The following is a 20,861-nucleotide window of genomic DNA, read 5'->3' as shown; positions in this document are numbered from 1 at the left end:
CCGTATTACAAAATTAGACCAAATTAGAAACTTTTTTCTATCTCGAAATATCTTAAGAAAGGGTCTAGGACGTTTCATCGCCGCCGTTTCGATGCCGCCAGAGTTCGATGCCGATGCTGGCCGATTCATCGCCAGTCAATTAATCGCTATCTGATATATTTCCGAATTTTCGACAGTTACAATTATTAGTTATTTTTAGTATTAATTAGGAATTCTAGGAAATGCGAGATATGACGGCGATGAAATGGACTGGCGATGAACCGGCGGCATCGAAACGGCCGGCGATGAACCGGCGGCATCGAAACGTCCCATTCCGCTTAAGAAATGTGTAAATTTTAAACATAACTGTTACTGTCACCGGTAAACGGGGTTAAGGAAAAGTAGAATGCTATGGAAAAAACAAATAAACATTTTACAGATGTAAACGTTTTTAAAGATGTAAACGTAAAATTAATTAAAACAACAATAAGACAAACAACACTATAAAGTACTACAAAGAAATAAAAGCAACTACTTACTTAGTCTTAGTGGCTGCCTAAATGTTCAAATTGTTGCCCATTATTTTCGATGCAAGCATTTACTCTTTCAAGAGTAGATTGAATAGCAACAGATTGAACTGTTTTAGACTTTTATTTATGGGGACGGATTAAAACCTTGTTTTTGCCACTAGGCCCACTACTCGAGAAAACATGATCTAAAATCTAGAGAATACGAAACGCCATTCAAAGCATTGCGAAAGCAGAAATTGAGACTGTTGTTCAATCTACTCTTAAAAGAGTAAATGCTTGCATCGAAAATGATGGGCAACAATTTGAACATTTAGATCGTCACTAAGTAACTAGTTGCTCTTATTTCTCTGTTATATTTTATAGTGTTGTCTGTCTTATTGTTGTTTTAATTAATTATATACGTTTACATCTGGAAAATGTTTCTTTGTTTTTTCCATAGCACACTACTTTTCCTTAAGATTTCTCGAGATAGAAAAAAGGTATCGACATGCGGTAATATAGGATTAAAAATGCATACTTGTATTTAGTATTCTCCAAAGAAAACTAGATTTCCGAAAATACCAGCTGGCATATTACTTATTAGGCTATTTCAAAAATAAGACTGTTACATTGACGAAAAAGAGCTGTTTTCAACAAGACCAAATATGCAAAATTAAATTTAGCAGAACCGGATTTACAGTCATTTTTTCATAAGAAGGTTCCCACTCACCCCCCACCTCTTATTTGCAAAGGTAGACTTAAACTTGTAAAATCAAATATGCGCAGAATTATATGAAGAATATGATGATTGGATTTCCAGGACCCTTTCATTAGGTAAATTTTGTAAAATTTTGATTTTTTAATTTTTGATATTTAATTACGCCCTCTAGCGGTGGACCTACAATTATGAAAATAATTTCCAGGCTTTTCCCGAGGCAACTTTTGTTATAAATATTTTTTTCTCAAAGCTGTACTATAAACGGTTCCTGAGATATGGCCAAGACCCATTCTTATTGGAACACCCGGTACAGTGCTCTCAGTGGAAAACTGATATATGCTAGAGACAGATTCAATGTTCAAAATAGATTCAAAAGCTTGTAAATTATAAAGTCTAAAGAAAATTGAATCAATTTTTTTTTAGATACTTCTACAATACTGTTAGAAAAATGATTCATTATTCAAAAAATCTGCTAATTATTAAACAAAACAATGAATTCTAAAATGATTTTTAAGAATGTAGTACCGTTCAAATTTAAACTTGAAATCTTTTTGTTATAAAAATATTCATATTGTTTAAGCCGTACATCGATATTGGCAATAATAAGCAAAAATCACATTAATCACATCTTACCGCAAGGTTAAAGTACCGGTCTTCTTTCGCGGAGTTGTGACGGCCGGAACCAAGAATCCATGGGTGCTATAAAAGTGCCGGGCAGCGTCTAAAAATATTTTAGTTACATTTACTTTACTCTGCTGGTACTACGAAATCAGCATGAAGGGTTTCGTAGTTTTTGCGGTACTTTTCGTAGCAGCCTTCGCTGCTGAAGTTTCAGTGGAAGAAAATATTCCTCTACGAGAGGAAAGCTCCGGTAAGTGCAGGTTAATATATTTTTCTATTTTAATATTTTATGATTTTATAGCATTTACGTTGTTTTGAACAACATTTCGTTGTGTTCCTTGGCAATTATTTTCATATGTTGTCGTCTTTATGATTTCTTTTTTAAATCATCCTTTTTTATGTCTTTAATTTTATTTCACCCTTAAATATATGTCTTGTAATTGACTTCAGTTATCATTTTAGATCTAATCTACTTTGCTGTTTGATTGTATTCTAAGAATTTTCCTGAAATTTTGATTTTCATTCCTGCCATGGTTTTCAAAGTACAAGTTTTGTAAAATTAAATAAATTATCTTGATTTGAACGTCAAATAAGTCAGGAAAAAACCATCTTTCTTTTGAACCATCTGAACCATGGTCTGAACCATCTTTTGTTTTCTTTTATCTTGATTTGGTTTCGTTGGAAACAAAATTCTTCTAATAGTCATTTTATCTATGCTATGTATAAACAATTCAGACACATACACTTTAAAATATATACAGGGTGTAACAAAGAAGCAGATCGTAAATTAAATCACATGTTCTGGGGCCAAAAATACTTCAATTGAACCTAACTCACCTAACAATTACTTTTAATGGGAAATAAGCCACAATTTTACCAAAAAAATGATTTTATTAACGTTTCGAAGCCCAAATCGTGTTTCGATTTGGGTTTTGATTTGACTATTCAAATACAAAATACAATAGTATTTTGTATTTTGACAACGAAACCCGATTTGGTATTCGAAACGTTAATAAAATAATTTTTTTGGTAAAATTGTGGCTTATTTCCCATTAAAAGTAATTGATATAAAAATGCCACAAGAAAATAGTTTTAGAACAACACTAACTCACCTTAGTACAAAAATGTGCACATAAAAAAGTTACAGCCCTTTGAATTTACATAATAAAAACTTATTTTTTCCAATATATCGAAAGCTATTAGATATTTTCTATTGAAAATGGACATATAACATTGTTATGACAGGAACATCTTAAAAAATATAATGAAATTTGTGCACCACATAAAAATTCTATGGGGATTTTGCTTCCCCAAATATTTGAGTACGTTCCAATTAGATCATTATTGTGATACCACAAGTTAAACACAATGTTTTTAAATTTTTTTTGCCTCTTAGTACTTTTTCGATAAGCCAGTTCTTATCAAGCTATTTTGAACATTTGTAAAATCCAGATTTGTAAGATTATAAAACGTTATTTACATAATAATATTAACAGGTCTTTATGATCTTACGTAATCATTTAAAAATATTTGGTGGATTTACAAATGTTCAAAATGTCTCGATAAAAATTGGGTTATCGAAAAAGTACTAAGAGACAAAAAAGTTTTAAAAACATTTCGTTTAACTACTAATGGTACCGTATTATATAGTTTTATTGAAACCTACACAAATACTTGGGGGTTTAAGTGAACAAAACCCCCATAAAATTTTTATGTGGTGCATATATTTCACTGTTATTTTTTTAAAGATGCTCCTGTCATAAGAATACCACATGTCCATTTTCAATAAAAAAATGTCTAATAGTTTTCGAAATTGAAAAAAAAAAATTATTTTCAGTTTGTAACTTCAAAGGGCTGTAACTTTTTTTATGTGCAAATTTGCACTAAGGTAAGTTAGGTACAGCCGAACTATTTTTGGTCCCAGAATATGTGATTGAATTTAAAACCTATCTTTTTGTTACACCCTGTATCATTTAGCTCTCCAGACCTAGAAGGCCCATGTCTCGATTTATTATTTATCATACTTTCCCCTGTTTACTGCTTAATTTTAATTTTTAAGTTTTTGGCCTTTTTTTCTATTCCCCCCGTTAGTATTTTTCTTGGGTCTTGGATAGGTTCCTGCATTTCATTCTTTGTGATTTTATGATGCCTACGATATTCCGTCCTTTTAACATCTGCTAGTTCCATATTTTCCTTAGGACTTTTCTTTCCCACACTTGCAGCATGACTTGTTCGAATTTTGTTCATCTTCTATGTTTCACTGGCATATATTGCTATAGGTCTTATCACTTTCTAATATGCTGGTATTTTAACCCTTATGGGTATATTTTTACTTCTAAATAACTTATTTAGAGCAAAGATACAATGATTAACAGCCATAATTCTCGCTTGAATTTCTTCTTTTATGTTTGGTCTCCTGAATATTGTTCTTAGATACTGGAATCTTTCTATTTCTTCGAATTTATATATTTTTCCTTCTTTGATTATTGTCAGATCGGTCCTTGTATGCATCTTCGTTCTGTCTATTCCATACATTTGGTCTTTTCTTCGTTATTATATTTTCTTTACTTTATTTATTTTCGCTTTCCTTATTTGTCTATTTAATATTTCTTTAAATCTTGGATTTGTTGTTTCTAAACATATGCATATATCTTCTTTTCCAATTTAATTTGTGAAAATATTGTCATAAACCAATCATTTTACTTTTAGCTGCAGTAGTAGATGAAAATGTAAAAGTACAACAATCTCCAGAGCTAGTCCAACCTATAGACGTACACACAACAGCTGTTCAAACTACCAACGTCGATACTATTAGTGGACCTCCTAGACCAAAAAGAACACTTGGAGTGTGTAAGTCTATATCTTTTATTGCTTTACAATACAATTTACTATTTTTATTGCGAATAAACCACAATTTTACTTTAAAATAAGTTTATTTTGACGTTTAGATTCCCACTTCAAAAATCGTTCTTAAACTACAAAACCTTAATAAATTAAACACATTTTAAATGGTGAATATGTTACCTATTTGAGTCCATTTCAAATTTTGGTAAAGAACTTATGGTCAATTTGTTTTACAATACTATAATTTACTAAGCATCATCAAGTCTCCGGTACGACAAAATGATGATGTTTAGTAAATTATAGTACCTAAGCGAAATTTTATCTGACTTATTCATATTGACAAATCAAACCGACGGTTGAAAGCCAAAAGTTACCAAACGCCAATTTGGGCGATATTGAGTTATATATTTATATCACTGAAATCAGAAAAATTTTCTGCGTCGATTGGTTGTATCCTTAGGTAGCTACGATGAATTTTTTGTCGCTTGGTAATTTAAAATAATTGACATTTTTAACAATTTTCGGCGACCAAGCGACTATAATTTTGTAAATTTAAGAACAACTTTCATTTGGTACTTATTCCATTTTAATCCTTTACAGTTAGTAAGTTTTTGTTAGATTGTATTTTAAATGTTTGAGCGCGTACTGATTTTTGACAAACAATATCTAGAGTTTTTAAAATGCTTAAAAAATTTTACCCTATCCAAAAATATTTTTTTTAACATTTATTACTTTTTTTTGCACATTAATTAAATACCACTTTTTGTTTAGTTAACTATATCTAGATGTAACTTTGTTAAACAAGATAAATAGTTCTTTCTTTCTACCTAAAATAGGTGGAATTTGTCGCTTAGTAATAATTTACCTGCCTTTTTTTAATGTTTTTGTTGCTTAGATATAATATATTTCTTTAAAAAATAAATTTTAAAAGGAAGTTTATTACTATTGCAAGTAACCTGTTCCGCCGTTTAGAAGGCTCCAAATCATAGTTTGATTTGTAGTTAGTAACAGAATATCGGTCAGTGTGCTCCGAATTGTGAAATAGTTAAAATCTGTATTTTTTACTATTGGGTATTATTTATTATTATAACTCATTTTTGATATAATGGATAGTAGAAAACGAATACATAACATCCTAAACCTAGCTTTGCAAGGGCAGGGGCATCTACCAAAGATTTACTTTTGGTAAGTACCTATATTTCTAGTATTTTTAGTGTACAAGAAATCAGTACATATATTTCAAATAAGAAATTTAAACATTTCACTGATCATGCATGTCGTATAGATAAAAACGATACGATTCAAAGTAAGGCCTCTTATTAATAAGATAATTACTGTATACTATATTTTTTAGTTTTCAAGTTCAACCATTTTACTTGTTACAAAACATGAATGATTTTCGGATAGGTTATGTTTCTCAAAATACAATCAAAAATGTATCAGGTTTAGTCAATTTTACCAGTTCCGATAATAAAAATCAGTCACCTTCAGTATTTTTTTCCAGTTGAATTTAAAGAAATACAGTCGGTAGATAACTTTTTCCTGGTGTCGGTTAGTAATATTTCATAAACTATTAAAAAAATACATAATCTATATTTGGTAGTTTATAAAGTTCCTAAACTGCATTTAAATTTCGTTGGAATTATGACAGTAAAATTACTAAATCATGTTTTATGAATTTTTTTTTCAAGATTTCAAACTTTAAGCCGCTCTCGTGTAAAGTTAGCCAAATGTCGCTTGGTCATTTTTGCCTTTCAGCCGTCGAAACATATTATTCTACGTTTTAAAGCAGATCACTTAAAAATTACACTGTCAAGTTGCGAAAAATTAAAAAATTTAAAGACCAATGTGTGAAAATTTTCTTTACTTTGCTCTATGGTGTTGAGGCTTGGACAATGACAGAAACAACACAAAAAGAATCCAAGCATTCGAACTCTGTTATTACCGTCAAATGCTCAGAATATCCTACATGAGCTATACGACAAATCCAACTCCAACTTATTATCGAAGGTAAAATCAATAAAATAAAGGGGACCAGAAAGAAGATGCAACAATTGGCTTAAAAATCTAAGACAATGAACAAATATGACCTCCATAAAGCTATTCAGGGCGGCTGCAAATTAGAGTAAATGGGCAAATGTAAAGGCCAACGTCCTTAAAAATAAGGAATCGTAAGAAGAAGAAGAAAGACCAATGTACAGGGAACTACAAGAGCATTATAAAGATATGTTATTTGACTCTTATTGCTATTAAAGAAAGTTGGGGTGATTCTTACCCTGGCTTAAACGTGAAAATAAAATATTCGAAAATATCGAAAAAATGTGCCCGCTTTAATCAAAAATGGACCTGTCACTGGAATTTTCAAAAACGTTTTAGTATTTGCTGATAATACTTATATTTCATTTCCGTCCGATTACCCTCTATATACGGTTTCAATAAAATTTCATTGATATTTTTTAAAACGTAATGTCCCTAAAATTTCCAAAAAAATATTTTTGTAGTGTAAGCAATGTCTGTTTACTCAAATGAATAAAACAACAGGGTCCCATAATTCGGTATAATTTACTGGAAATAACTGAATGCTCATTACAGGAGACATAATTTAGTAAGACCCAAGGTAATAATTGGTTTTACAATCTAATTGAAATATTATTCCAATTTAAATGTTACACACGTATAATTCCAAATAACATTACACTATACATTTAGATGTGACAAAAATAGATACAATTTCCTCTATGCATAATTTCTTATTATGACTAATTTGTTTGTTTTGTCACCATTACTTTAAAATTCTTTTGCTTTTTCTGGTTTAGAAATTAAGGAAAACTTTAAGGTACTGTCAAAATTACAGAAGGCTAAAAACAAAAAGAATATGTCCAAAAATAAAAATAACTTAAAAATAAAAGAATAAATAAAAAAAGTTAATCATTGCATTGTTTTGCACCTTTTTTTGATACCTCTTCTTCTTCTTAAAGTTCCCTCTCCTATCGGAGGTTGGATATCATAATGGCTATGGTCACTTTTTTTGCTGCTGCTCTGAACAGTTGTAATGAACTACAGTTAAACCATTCTCTAAGGTTCCTCAACCAGGAGATGCGTCTGCTTCCTAAGCTTCTTCTTCCTTGGATACTTCCTTGCATAATAATTCTCAGCAACTCGTATTTTTCTCCTCTGGTAATGTGACCCAAATATTCCAGTTTTCTAGTTTTTATACTCTTCATAATTTCTAACTCCTTATTTAAACGTCGTAGCACTTCAACATTGGTAATCCTTTTAACCCACTGAATATTCTTCTGTAACACCACATTTCGAACGCTTTTACTCTTCTTATGTGTTGTCTCTTCAGTGTCCAAGCTTCCATTCCGTATAGCAATATAGAAAATATGTAGCATCTTAGATCCCTCAATCTGAGAGGCAACTGAAGGTCTTTGTTTGTAAGCGGTGCTTCATTTTTATAAATGCTTGCCTTGCAGTTTCAATTCGGACTTTAATTTCTTTGCTTTGGTCATTTTTGTCATCGACCCAGGTTCCCAGATATTTGTATGTCTTTAGTTTTTCTATTTGGGTTTGGTCTATCATTAAACTCTCATTTCCATGTTCTGTTTTTGAGACGATCATAAATTTAGTTTTTTTCTTGTTTATTTTTAGTCCGTATCGAATGCAATAATCGTTAATTCTATTTAGCAATTCTTGTAGCGATTCCAGGGTGTCTGTAATTATAACGGTGTCATCAGCGAAACTTATGTTATTTACTATTCTTCCGTTTATAGAGGTTCCATCACTTAGCTCCTCTATCGCTTCCTGAAATATGGCTTCACTGTATAGGTTAAACAGTAGCGGTGACAGAACACAACCCTGTCTTACCCCTCTCTTTATATCAATATTCTCGGATTCTTGTTATTCTATCTTTATATTGGCCTTTTGATTCCAATACAGATTTATGATAATTCGTAAATCTCGTGTGTCTATATCTCTGTTTTTCAATCATTCTATTAGTTTTTCATGTCGGACCCTGTCGAGCGCTTTTTCGAAGTTGATGAAAGAGGAATAAATATCCAGGTTCATATCTAAGCATTTTTGAGAGAGGACATTAAACGCAAACAATGCCTCTCTTGTTCGAAGTCCTTTGCGGAACCCAAATTGTGTATCATCCATATCATATTCTAGCTTTCTGTATAATCTTCCATGAATCACCTTTAGAAATATTTTGAGGGTATGGCTTATTAATGATATTGTCCTATAGTCCGAACAATCTTTGGCATATATTGTTTTTGGTATTGTTACAAAGGTGGACACCAACCATTCTTGAGGGATTTTTCCAGTTTTATATACTTCATTAAACAGATCCAGTAGTACAGGTAGAGTTTCATCGTCTAGACATTTCAGTAATTCCACAGGTATTTCGTCTGGACCTACAGTTTTTCCGTTTTTTGTTTTTTGTATTGCTTGTTCGATTTCCTCCATTATGATCTCTGGTCCCGTTTCGCTGTCGATTTCTTCCGGTTCTTGTCTATTATCCTCAAACAGATCTGTTATGAATATCTTCCACTTTTTTAATTTCTCTTTTTTTCGCTGTGTATTTGTGATTTCCTTAATTTTCTTGTGCATGTTAAAGCTATCATACTTTTTAGAATATTCTTCTATTTCACTACATTGATTTGCCAGCCAGGTGGGTTTGGCCTCTTTTATTTTCTTTCCTATTAATCTCTGTATTTCCTTGTATTTTGACTTACTCCTGCCTTTATGTTTCCTTCTTTCATCCATTAGCTCTAGGATTTCTGAAGTCATCCATTTTTTTTATTATTTTTGTGGATAATATCTCAGTTTTTGCTTATTTGTTGTTATCTTTTGCATAGTCTTTATTTGAGTTTTTAGCATAATTTTGTCCTTCTATTATTTGCAATTACTCTAACATTCACCGATCTCTTCGACATTAGCAGAGTAAAATAATAATAAAATATGACAAATAAATGTTAACATTTGGGTAAAAGGATGGCTTTCTTAACTTCAGTCCTAAACACGAGGAAGACAAAAAGCCTCAGATACAAAGTTACAGAAAGGACAACGGTCACGTATCTACTCTCCTTTCGTCTAGGAAAAGAGCCGAAAGACAGTTTCGAGTACTTAAAAATCTGAGTAAAGATGAACAAGGGGGAAAAGGGGTATTTTTCCCCTTTTTGCAGAGTTGTGACTGCATAGCTCCACCGATGACGCCTGAGAGGCAGAAATAGCTATCTGAAGATGGTGGTCTAACTCTGAATCAAATGAAAACAAAAACTGTCTTTCTCCCACAGTCCTAAAAGTTTTGGCACAAAATATTTATCGAATTTTTTTGTTAATGAAGAAATTAATTAAACATTAACTAGTTTTTCATAAATTACAACTTAATGCTTAATTAACTACACTAAGCGTCAAAATTAACGCACCACCTTAAAAATGGGACATATTTGAAGCCTCGTATTTTCTAAACCTGTTTTCTGATTTTAGTGATTTTTTAGTATGTTGTAGCTTTATTCTTCAAGAATATCTATGTAATAATCTTCTTCTTTAAGTTCAATCTTCTATCGAAGGTTGGAAATCATCATGGCAATGCGGACCCTGTTGACTGCCGCTCTAAATATCTCTGCACTACTGTATTCGAACCATTCCCGTAAGTTCTTAAGCCAGGATGTTCTTCGTCTTCCCATATTTCGCTTTCCTCGGATTTTGCCTTGCATAATAAGTTGTAATAATGAGTATTTTTGCCCTCTCATCACATGTCCCAAGTACTCAAGTTTTCGTCTTTTGATAGTTAGTATTATTTCCGGTTGATTCCCTATCCTTCTAGTTACTTCCACGTTCGACATTCTTTGAATCCATGATATTCGTAGGATTCTTCTGTAACACCAAAATTCAAAGGCGGCCAACTTATTCAAATGGACTTGTTTCAACGTCCACACTTCCAAGCCATAAAGAAGAGTAGAGAACACGTAATATCGAAGCATCCTTAGGCGTAGTTCTAACCTTATATCCCGACAACAAAGAAACTTTTTAAGTTTAATGAATGATGCACGTGCTATTTCAATACGTGTCTTAATTTCTTTGGTTTGGTCTACATTTGATGTTATCCATGTTCCTAAGTATTTGTAGTTATCCACACTATCAATCACAGTATCTTCAATAGTTAATTGGATGTTTACGTGTGCTGATTTAGTTATGATCATGCATTTAGTTTTCTTTAAATTCATCTTCAGTCCGTACTCATGACAGCGTTCATTAAGGCGTTGCATTACGTTATGTAAATCATTGTTGTTATCTGTTATTATTACGGTATCGTCTGCAAAACGTAAGTTGTTCAAAACTTCTCCATTGATAGATATACCTTCTATTGAATTTGAGAGCGCTTCTTGAAATACCGCTTCAATGTAGACATTGAAAAGTAGTGGAGACAGCACGCAACCCTGACGGACTCCTCTCTGTATTTTGATATCTTGGGTGTCCTGGTTGTCAACTCTTATCTTGGCAGTTTGACTCCAATATATATTAGATATAATTTTCATGTCACGACTGTCAATATTTTTGCTTTTTAATATATCTACAAGCTTTTTATGTTGAACTTTATCAAATGCCTTTTCAAAGTCTACAAAACATAAGTACATATCCTGATTCATGTCCATGCATCTCTGGGCCAGCACATTCAAGCCGAACAAAGCATCTCGTGTGCTCATACCATTTCTAAAGCCAAATTGTGTGTCACTGATTTCATATTCGAGAGTTTTAACAATTCTACTGTGTATTATTTTCAAAAATGTTTTAAGTGTGTGACTCATTAAAGATATTGTTCTGTGATCCGAGCAGGTATTGCACTTGACTTTTTGGGAATTGCTACAAAGGTCGATTGCAGCCATTGTTTGGGGATTGTGGCAGTCTGATATATTAGATTAAAGAGTTCAACCATTACATCAATACAATCGTCATCAATAAGTTTTAATAATTCGATGGGCACATCATCTGGTCCAGTAGCTTTACCCTCTTTCGTGTTTTTAATGGCATAGATGACTTCGTCTCTTAATATTGGTGGTCCGGTATCCTCTGTGATTTCTAATGACAGTTCTCCTCTTTCATCATTAAAGAGTTGTTGGATGTAATTGGTCCATTGACACAATCTCTCTTTCACGTCAGTAATAATATCCCCTTTATCATTTTTAAGGGTATTCGTTCTTGTGCTTTTTCTAGAACCTGTCATTTCAATTACTATGTAATAATATTGTTGCTAAACAGGTAAGTGTCATTGTATACCGGGTGTAACAATGATAGTGTGTTTTTTCTTCAAAGTTCGGAACACCCTGTGGAATATTTTAGCATATATAAAACATTGAAATTTAAACTCAACTACAGTCTTAGGCTTTCTTAATATTTTGCTTTTTTATTCATACGCTTATGGTGCATAACAAAAAAGTTAGGTACTTTAACAACTAGTAACGTTCTTCATCAATACAGGGTGTTTCTAAATAAGTGCGACAAACTTTAAGGGGTAATTCTGCATTAAAAATAATGACCGTTTGATTTATAAACATATGTCCGCAAATGCTTCCTTTCCGAGATACGGGATGTTGAATTTTTTCTTACAAACTGACGATTTATTTATTGCTCTAATACCGGTTCAGATATGCAAATGAATGATTTTGTAGGTTTTAAGAGGTAGTTATTGCGCATTTTTTGGCTACAATTAAGAATTTTATATTCACCATTGGCGTGCATACAAGTCATATTACCCGGTCATAATCCCCGTATGTACGCCGATGGCGAATATAAAATTCTTAATTGTATGCCAAAAACTGCGCAATAACAACCTCTTAAAACTTATCAAATTTCATTTGCATATCTCAACTAGTTTTAGAGTAAAAAAATCGTCAGTTTGTAAGAAAAAAATTCAACATCCCGTATCTCGAAAAGGAAGCATTTGCGTACTATGTTTATAAATGAAACGTCATTATTTTTCATGCAGAATAACCCCTTAAAGTTTGTCGCACTTATTTAGAAACACCCTGTATTGATGAAGAACGTTACTAGTTGTTGAAGTACCTAACTTTTTTATAATGCAACGTAAGCGAATGAATCAAAAAGCAAAATGGTAATAAACCCTAAGCTACAGTTTAGTTTTAATTTCAATATTTTATATACGCTAGAATAAATATTCCACAGGGTGTTCCGAACTTTGAGGAAAAAACACACTATCATTGTTACACACGGTATACAATGACAGTTACTTGTTTAGCAACAATATTATTACAGCGATATTCTTGAAGAATAAAACTATAACATACTAAAAAAATCACTAAAATCAGAAAACAGGTGGTGCGTTAATTTTGACGCTTAGTGTATTATCAAATTATGTAGAGTGGCCCATTCTTCTCTTCAAGACGCAAATTTCTACGAATGTCTTTCATGTGGTCCTGGGCGGACTTCAGATCAGTTTCTCTTAATTGTTCTACAACTTGGGCATCCCAGCTTCCATGGTACACTTTTCTAGACAATAAAGCCCAAAAAACCTCTATTGGGCGAGCCAGAGGCAAGTTTGGAGGATTATTGTTTTTGGGAACAATGACTATTTGATATCTCTTGAGTTATAGTATAATGCTAGGTCTAAAGGGGTTGCGCTTCGAGAATATTTGGGGCACTTACGTCTCTTTCGATATTTAAGACAATTCCTCCTCAATTCCAACGATATTGTATTCTAAGAAGATCTGTGTTGACGAACCAATCTTCTTGTTTCCATTCCAAGCTGACTTTTTGCTCTTCTCATGTAGACAGTAGACAATGTCAATAAGCTATTGTTTCCAAAAGCAACTTGATATTATTTTGTGTTTGTTAAATTAAAGCCAAAGAATTTTGTGCCAAAACTCGTAGGACATGCGTTAGTGCTGTGAAATACTTAATGTTAGACATTTTGCTACTATACAGTTCTGTGCAGTAGTATGTTTCAAGTCCCTAGAACCGCGTTCTATAGAGTATGAAATGTCTCTACCAGTTTCTTATGTCTCAAACTATGAATGTTATAATTTTAACTATTTATAATGGGAAATAAGCCACAATATTATTAAAAAATGAATTTTTATTAACGTTTCGACGCCCATTTCATTTTTTAATAATATTGTGGCTTATTTCCCATTATAAATAGTTAAAATTGTAAAAATGCCACAAGAAAATAGCTTCAGAACAACACCATGAATGTTAGTTTCGCCCAGAGCCTCTTTAACCCATAACTTTCCCCATTAAGACGATATTTAGGAATAGTTATTTATGAAACAGTTCGTGAAGTATGCTTCTTGTGAATGCACGCGATGTTTAGAGCACGAGCGACAGCGGAACGAGTGCTATACATCACGTAAGTTCGCAAAAAGTACTTCACGCACAGTTTCATACAATATTTTATCTACGATAAACAAATAAAAAAACTAACTCTTCGTCACTGGAATTCATTTCTATTCTACAATTTTTAGAACTTTGACATTTAAAAATTCTAACTTCCTTCAAACCACAAAACTGTCAAAACTTTTGTTGTAATTTATTGCTCATTATGTCATCCCATGACAATGCGAAAGTTAAGGATATTTGATTATATGAAAGTGTGCAAAGAACAGTGCGAAAAATAAATCCCATTTAAAATACATTGTTACTTCACGCATACTTTAAACCCTTCACGCACTGCTATCTATAATGAAAGTTTTCACAAACTAAAAACTTATACATACTATGACATACGAGTAGATAAAATATATTTATCTACTCCATCTCATATTATGTATAAGTTTTCAGTTTGTGAAAACTATCATTATAGGTAGCAGTGCGTGAAGGATTTAAAGTGTGCGTGAAGTAACAATGTATTTTAAATGGGATTTACTTTTTTGCATTGTTTTTTTGCACACTTTCATATAATCAAATATCCCTAACTTTCACGTTATCTTGGTGATAACATGTGAGCAATAAATTACAACACAAGTTTTGATAGTTTTGTGGTTTGAAGGAAGTTAGAATTTTTAAATGTCAAAGTTCTAAAAATTGTAGAATAGAAATGAATTCCAGTGACGAAGAGTTAACAGTTTTTTGAAGTTATACTTCTTTAGGCGCGATTGAGAGTAAAATTTCATAATTCTGCGCGCATGCGCACACAGACAGTATGTAGTTAGTTGCAATGAATTGTTCAAAATTAAAAAACGGCTCCGAACTCTGGAGAGGAAACAGATAAGAGGTAGAGCATTGGACTAGAGATCGAGAGGTTGCGGGTTCAAATCCCGGACGATTCACGTTTTTTTTTTTAATTTTTGGTAATTTTAATAAAAAATTTTTGAAGGAATAAAATGCAAGTATAAACATTTAAGTATATTTATTTCGTTGAAATTATATAATAGAAGTATAACTTCTTACGTGCGTACAAAGTGCACACACATTATTTTTTTATTTGTTTATCGTAGATAAAATATTGTATGAAACTGTGCGTGAAATACTTTTTGCGATCTTAAGAGATGTATAGCACTCGCTCCGTTGTCGATCGTGCTCTAAACATCGCGTGCGTTCGCAAAAAGCATACTTCACGAACTGTTTTGTAAATAACTATTGTTGTACGACCCGAGTATCAACCATTTACATAAAAAATATATGGAAACTTATGTAAAAAGTATAATTTAAGTTAACATTGTAGTTTATTCTCAGTAAACATAGTAAATTGTCTTTGAATTCATTGAATTAAATTAATATTTGCATTATGTTTAAAAAAAATTCTTGGGCATTAATTGGTTAAATCCTGTGCTCGGATTTTGTTTATATTATCCAACTTGAATTATAATTTGTCGATTTAAGCTGTTACGTTGATTAATCGTATCGTTTTGTTTTAGTACTAGGAGCTAAAGCTCTTGGAGCAGGTTTAATCGGAGCCAAAGCCTTAGGAGCTGGATTAATTGGCGCCAAAGTCTTAGGAGCCGGATTAATTGGTGCTAAAGCCCTAGGAGCCGGTATTATCGGTGGAAAAATCTTAGGAGCCGGTTTAGTAGCTGGTGGTTTATATGCTGGAGGTTACGGTCATGGAGGATACGGAGGTTACGGTCATGGAGGATACGGAGGTTACGGTCATGGGGGATATGGAGGAGGATACGAAAGTTATGGAGGCTATGGAGGTGGATATTATGGAGGTGGACATGGAGGATACTATGGTCCATCATATCACAGTTATCCCACAACAACTGTTGTAGAAGAATATTATGTGTAAGTATATAATTGAAATGAAATAAAATAAAAAAAATTCCTCTTGGTAAAAAGTATATTAGTTTAAAAAGCCCTAAAGGGCTACAAACATATAAACAAAACGTTTTCGCACTGTAACAAGAGCATCATCAGTGTTACAAGAACATGGTGAGCCAACCAAAAATACAAAGGTCAAAGCCTTTTAAAAAACAGACAAAAGTCTTATATATATGAACACATCGAAAAATCCAAAGGATGGATAAAATTCCTAAGGATACGGCCCTAGGGCAACATATGACTCCCACACGTGGTAAATGGGTCAAAAGGTAACTAGGTCAATATGTTATAAGAGGTGGCAGGCAACTATTAGTTGCCTGCAACTATTAGTTGCCTGATACGGCCCTAGGGCAACATAATATGACTCCCGCACGTGGTAAGTGGGTCAAAAGGTAACTCGGTCATTATATTATAAGAGGTGGCAGGCAACTACTAGTTGCCTGCCAACTATGTCATATGTTGCCCTAGGGCCGTATCCTTAGGAATTTTATCCATCCTTTGGATTTTTTGATGTGTTCATCTATATAAGACTTTTGTCTGTTTTTTGAAAGGCTTTGACCTTTGTATTTTTTGGTTGGCACACCATGTTCTTGTAACACTGATGATGCTCTTGTTACAGAGCGAAAAAGTTTTGTTTATATGTTTGTAGCCCTTTAGGGCTTTTTAAACTAATATACCTTTTACCAAGAGGAAATTTTTTTTTATTAAATTTCACTTTTAATTAATGGTATACAGCCAACTACAGGAAGTTCTTCCTTGTGGATTTTTAAGTATATAATCTTTTTTTACCAAGATATATATATATATATATATATATATATATATATATATATATATATATATATATATATATATATATATATACTTCTTTATGAAATTACGTAGGGAGGTTGTGTCGTAGAAACTGTCCTCAATACTTTTCGAACGGATAATATAAAATTATCTTCTTCTTTTTTTCTCATAATCCTTAGTGCCCTTCAGGGCGTTGGATGTAGAGTTCCACCTCTTATACATTTCTTTCATTCACTCCTATTGGTGGCCAGGTTCATTTCTCTTATATTCATGTCTCTCTTTTCACCTATATTATGAAGTTGGTCCATCCATGTCTTCCTCGGTCTTCCTTTTCTTCTGTTGTTTCCCATTTTGGCTTCATGTACCTTCTTTGTTAGTCTCTTTTGCTCCATAAATCGAATGTGGCCAAACCAGTTCAATAATTGTTTGTTTTCGATCTTCCTCATTATCGGTTCTTGCTCCAGCTCTCTCCTTATACATTTATTAAAAAATCTTTCAGATTTCGTAGCTTCAGCTATTCTTCTTATGTATTATTTCATCTCGGTCGCGTTCATCTGTCATCATTGATTCATGTTTTTTTGCACAATCCAAGTTTCCGTCCGGATTATCGGATCATTATCGGATTAACTATGCTGTTATTTTACTCTTAGTTTAGTTTTGTTATCTATTTCTGATTTACTTAAAAACTGTATTATTTAATGACTAATACAGGTTGGTAGTCTTCTATAGTTTAAATACATAATTATAAAAGAGCAAAACAAAAAAAATTAGCATCTGAAATTATTTATCTGTCATTTCAATGTTAAACCCCACTTATAATTGATTAATCAATATGCTTGTTTGATTCTGGACCATGATACACTCTGCATCTTTTATGAAATCAATAGCAGATCAATCAGATTCTTATGAGTCCAAAAAGCCATATATGAGTATATATAGTAACAGCTTTTAATGTTACAAAACGATAACACTACCAAATTTCATATTCGTCCCCAATTATTTGTCCTTTATGATTTATTTTTTATTCCTTCTTCTTAAACTTCGTGTGCCTCATACTTTAAAGACATTGACCATCATCACGACCCATTTTACTCCATCTGCAGGGGTTTTCACTTCTTTGTATGTGACCAAAGTATTTTATTTTCTCTCTTTCATAGTGTTGAGTATTTCCTATTTTCTTTTTTTTCTTTCCTAATGTTTCCGTGTTGTGTCCATGATATTTTTCATATTTTTCGATAACACTACATCTCAAAGGTGGCAAGACTTTTTTCAGTTGCATCCGTAATTGTCCAGACTTTATCTCCATATAAAAGGACATAATATTTAATATTATTAATAATTTTATTCTTTACCTACACCCATTTTCTCCTATCAAAAATAATAACCGAATCATACAAAATGTACTTATTTCTAGACCCGTTTCTAGCGGTTATGGAGGACATGGTGGTTATGGCGGATACTCTGGAGGTTACGGTGGATCCAGTTATGGTGGATATGGTCATGGCGGATATGGTCATGGCGGATATGGTCATGGCGGATATGGAGGCTCTGTAGGTTATGGCCAAGGCGGATATGGAGGAAACTACGGATATGGTCAAGGGGGATATGGAGGAAGCTACGGTGGAAGCTCCGGAGGCTATGGCCAAGGAGGATATGGAGGAAGCTACGGTGGAAGCTCCGGAGGCTATGGCCAAGGAGGATATGGAGGAAGCTACGGTGGAAGCTCCGGAGGCTATGGCCAAGGTGGGCATGGAGGTTATGTGGGCGGCGGCGAAAGTTACGGAGGAAATGGCGGATATGGAGGACAAAGTTATGGAGGAGGTTGTGGAGGAAGTTGTGGAGGAAGTCGTGGCGGCCAAATCTCTGCATACAGCAAAGGCTCTGGATACCAATATGAGAAAGGTTACAGCCAAACATGGTAGGTACGTTTAGACACACATTAGGATATTATTCTATTTTGATAACTGGGACTGATTGAATGCTGGTCAGTCGATAAGAAAGTAAATATTTACTTTTATTATAGATAATTTCTAATTGTTCTGTTTTTTTTTTAGGTAAAAACAACTAGTCAAAAATGTAAATACACTCAAGAGGCCATTTTAGTATTAGTTTTTTAATAAAAACTTAAAACAATATGAACTGTTTTTGATATTTTATTGTTTCCTGTCTCCAAAACGAATATACATACCTACTATTGCACTTTTTTAAAATCACTTTTATTGAATGTGGCAAACAAAAATTATAATACTTGTTAATAACTTGAACTGAGTGATACAGCTATTTAAAAACTCAATTACTACTACTACTAGGTACTTGAACTATAAGATTCCTGTTTATTCACATTTTCTCACGTTCCAAACTTTACAATACATTTCTTCTTATTTAGTCTATTCCCCTCCACCTACTCTGGATATTCGTCTTACTACAGTCGCGGTATAAACGAAAAATCCCTTATTATTATTATTATTATCCCTTATTATTATTATTTATATAACATAACACAACAAAGTTCAAGACTGTTAACGCTCAGGGGTAAAGAGCGAGCATTAGACATTTTGGGATATTTCTATGACGTCTACATCATTCTAGAGTTTAAATACTTGTCCCTTTTCGTGAAGGGACTTTTTCTATATGTAATAAATTTTAGGAAACTGTCCTTCCTTTATAGTTATGTATGTACCATTAATAACCGGTATATCTAGAGTATGACAGGCAATAATAAGCTACACATTAAATTTAGTTAGTAGAATACATTTCAAAATATAGTATGTTATCCCTGATATATGGGACCGTGCAAGTTCGGCAAAGTGACACCTGGTTTCTACGCTCTGCAAATTTATTCGCACTTTTAATGATATTGGCCAATTATATTAGTCCTGTTTACTGGATAATTGTCAAGGCCATAGTCCAAAAAAATAATAAGCAGAAAAAATAAGATTCAGGTTATGTTATTAAAACGTAAACAATTTTATGTAGTAAATAAAATTAGTTATTAAAATGCAGTACTGCAAGAAAAATACAATTAATTAAATTTACCTTTATATAATAATTGCATATCATATCAATATTGTGGAGCAATATACAGGGTGTCCCGAAAAGAATGGTCATAAATTATATCACAGATTCTGGGGTCAAAAATAGGTTGATTGAACCTCACTTACCTATGTACAATAGTGCACACAAAAAAAGTTACAGCCCTTTGAAGTTACAAAATGAAAATCAATTTTTTTTCATATATCGAAAACTCTTAGAGATTTTTCATTGAAAATGGACATGTGGCATTCTTATGGCAACAGCATCTTAAATAAAAAGTAAAGTAAAATTTGTGTACCCCATAAAAATTTTATGGGGGTATTGTTCCCTTAATCCCCCCAAACTTTTGTGTACGTTCCAATTTAATTATTATTGGGGCACCATTAGTTAAACACACTGTTTTTAAAACTTTTTTGCCTCTTAGGATTTTTCGATAAGCCAGTGTTTATCGAGATATTTTGAATAATTTTCGAATCCACCACATATTTGTATATGATTAAGTACGATTAGTTGATACCTGTTGATAATCTGAAAATGTTTTTATAATTTACATTTTTAGGTATATTTTGAAAAAGAAGCCACATCTCGATAAAATGTGACTTATCAAAAAAAGACTAAGAGGCAAAAAAGTTTTAAAAACACTGTGTTTAACTAATGGTACCACAATAATAGTTTAATTGGAACGTACACAAACATTTGGGGGGTTTAAAGGAACAAAACTCCCATAAAAATTTTATGTAAATATATTAAAAAAGAAGCCGCATCTCGATAAAAACTCACTTATCTAAAAAATAATAAGAGGCAAAAAAGTTTTAGAAACGTTATGTTTAACTAATGTTACCACAATAATGAATGAATTGGAACGTACACAAAAGTTTGGGGGGGGGGGGGGTTTAAGGGATCAAAACCCCCATAAAATTTTTATGGGGTGGACAAATCTCACTATAATTTTGTTTTAAGATCATCCTGCCATAAGAATGATACATTTCCATTTTCAATAAAATATCTTTAATAGTTTTCGATATATTGAAAAAAATCGATTTTCATTTTGTAACTTCAAAGGGCTATAACTTTTCTTATGAGCA

At 32.5% G+C, this 20,861-nt stretch overlaps 1 protein-coding gene across 3 annotated transcripts; it reads left to right on the top strand.

Annotated features, from left to right (window-relative positions):
- Nucleotides 1-1,916: 1,916 nt before the first annotated feature.
- Nucleotides 1,917-18,878, top strand: LOC114331449 (uncharacterized). 3 transcript variants are annotated; one of them, XM_028281034.2, is made up of 6 exons: nt 1,917-2,077; nt 4,537-4,677; nt 15,549-15,915; nt 18,158-18,426; nt 18,475-18,661; nt 18,798-18,878. In XM_028281034.2, exons 1-6 carry the CDS (start codon nt 1,981-1,983, stop codon nt 18,799-18,801), a joined length of 1,065 nt encoding a protein of 354 aa, XP_028136835.1. In that variant the 5' UTR covers nt 1,917-1,980; the 3' UTR covers nt 18,802-18,878. The 3 variants fall into 3 exon arrangements, with proteins under 3 accessions (XP_028136835.1, XP_028136833.1, XP_028136834.1); XM_028281032.2 differs by having other exon boundaries at nt 18,158-18,661; XM_028281033.2 differs by having other exon boundaries at nt 18,158-18,665.
- The last annotated feature ends 1,983 nt before the right edge of the window (nt 18,879-20,861 follow it).

Source organism: Diabrotica virgifera, chromosome 3, assembly GCF_917563875.1.
Source record: "Diabrotica virgifera virgifera chromosome 3, PGI_DIABVI_V3a".
Taxonomy (NCBI): domain Eukaryota; kingdom Metazoa; phylum Arthropoda; class Insecta; order Coleoptera; family Chrysomelidae; genus Diabrotica; species Diabrotica virgifera.
The sequence above is the reverse complement of the archived record's forward strand: the minus strand, read 5'-3'. Positions and strand labels throughout refer to the sequence as shown.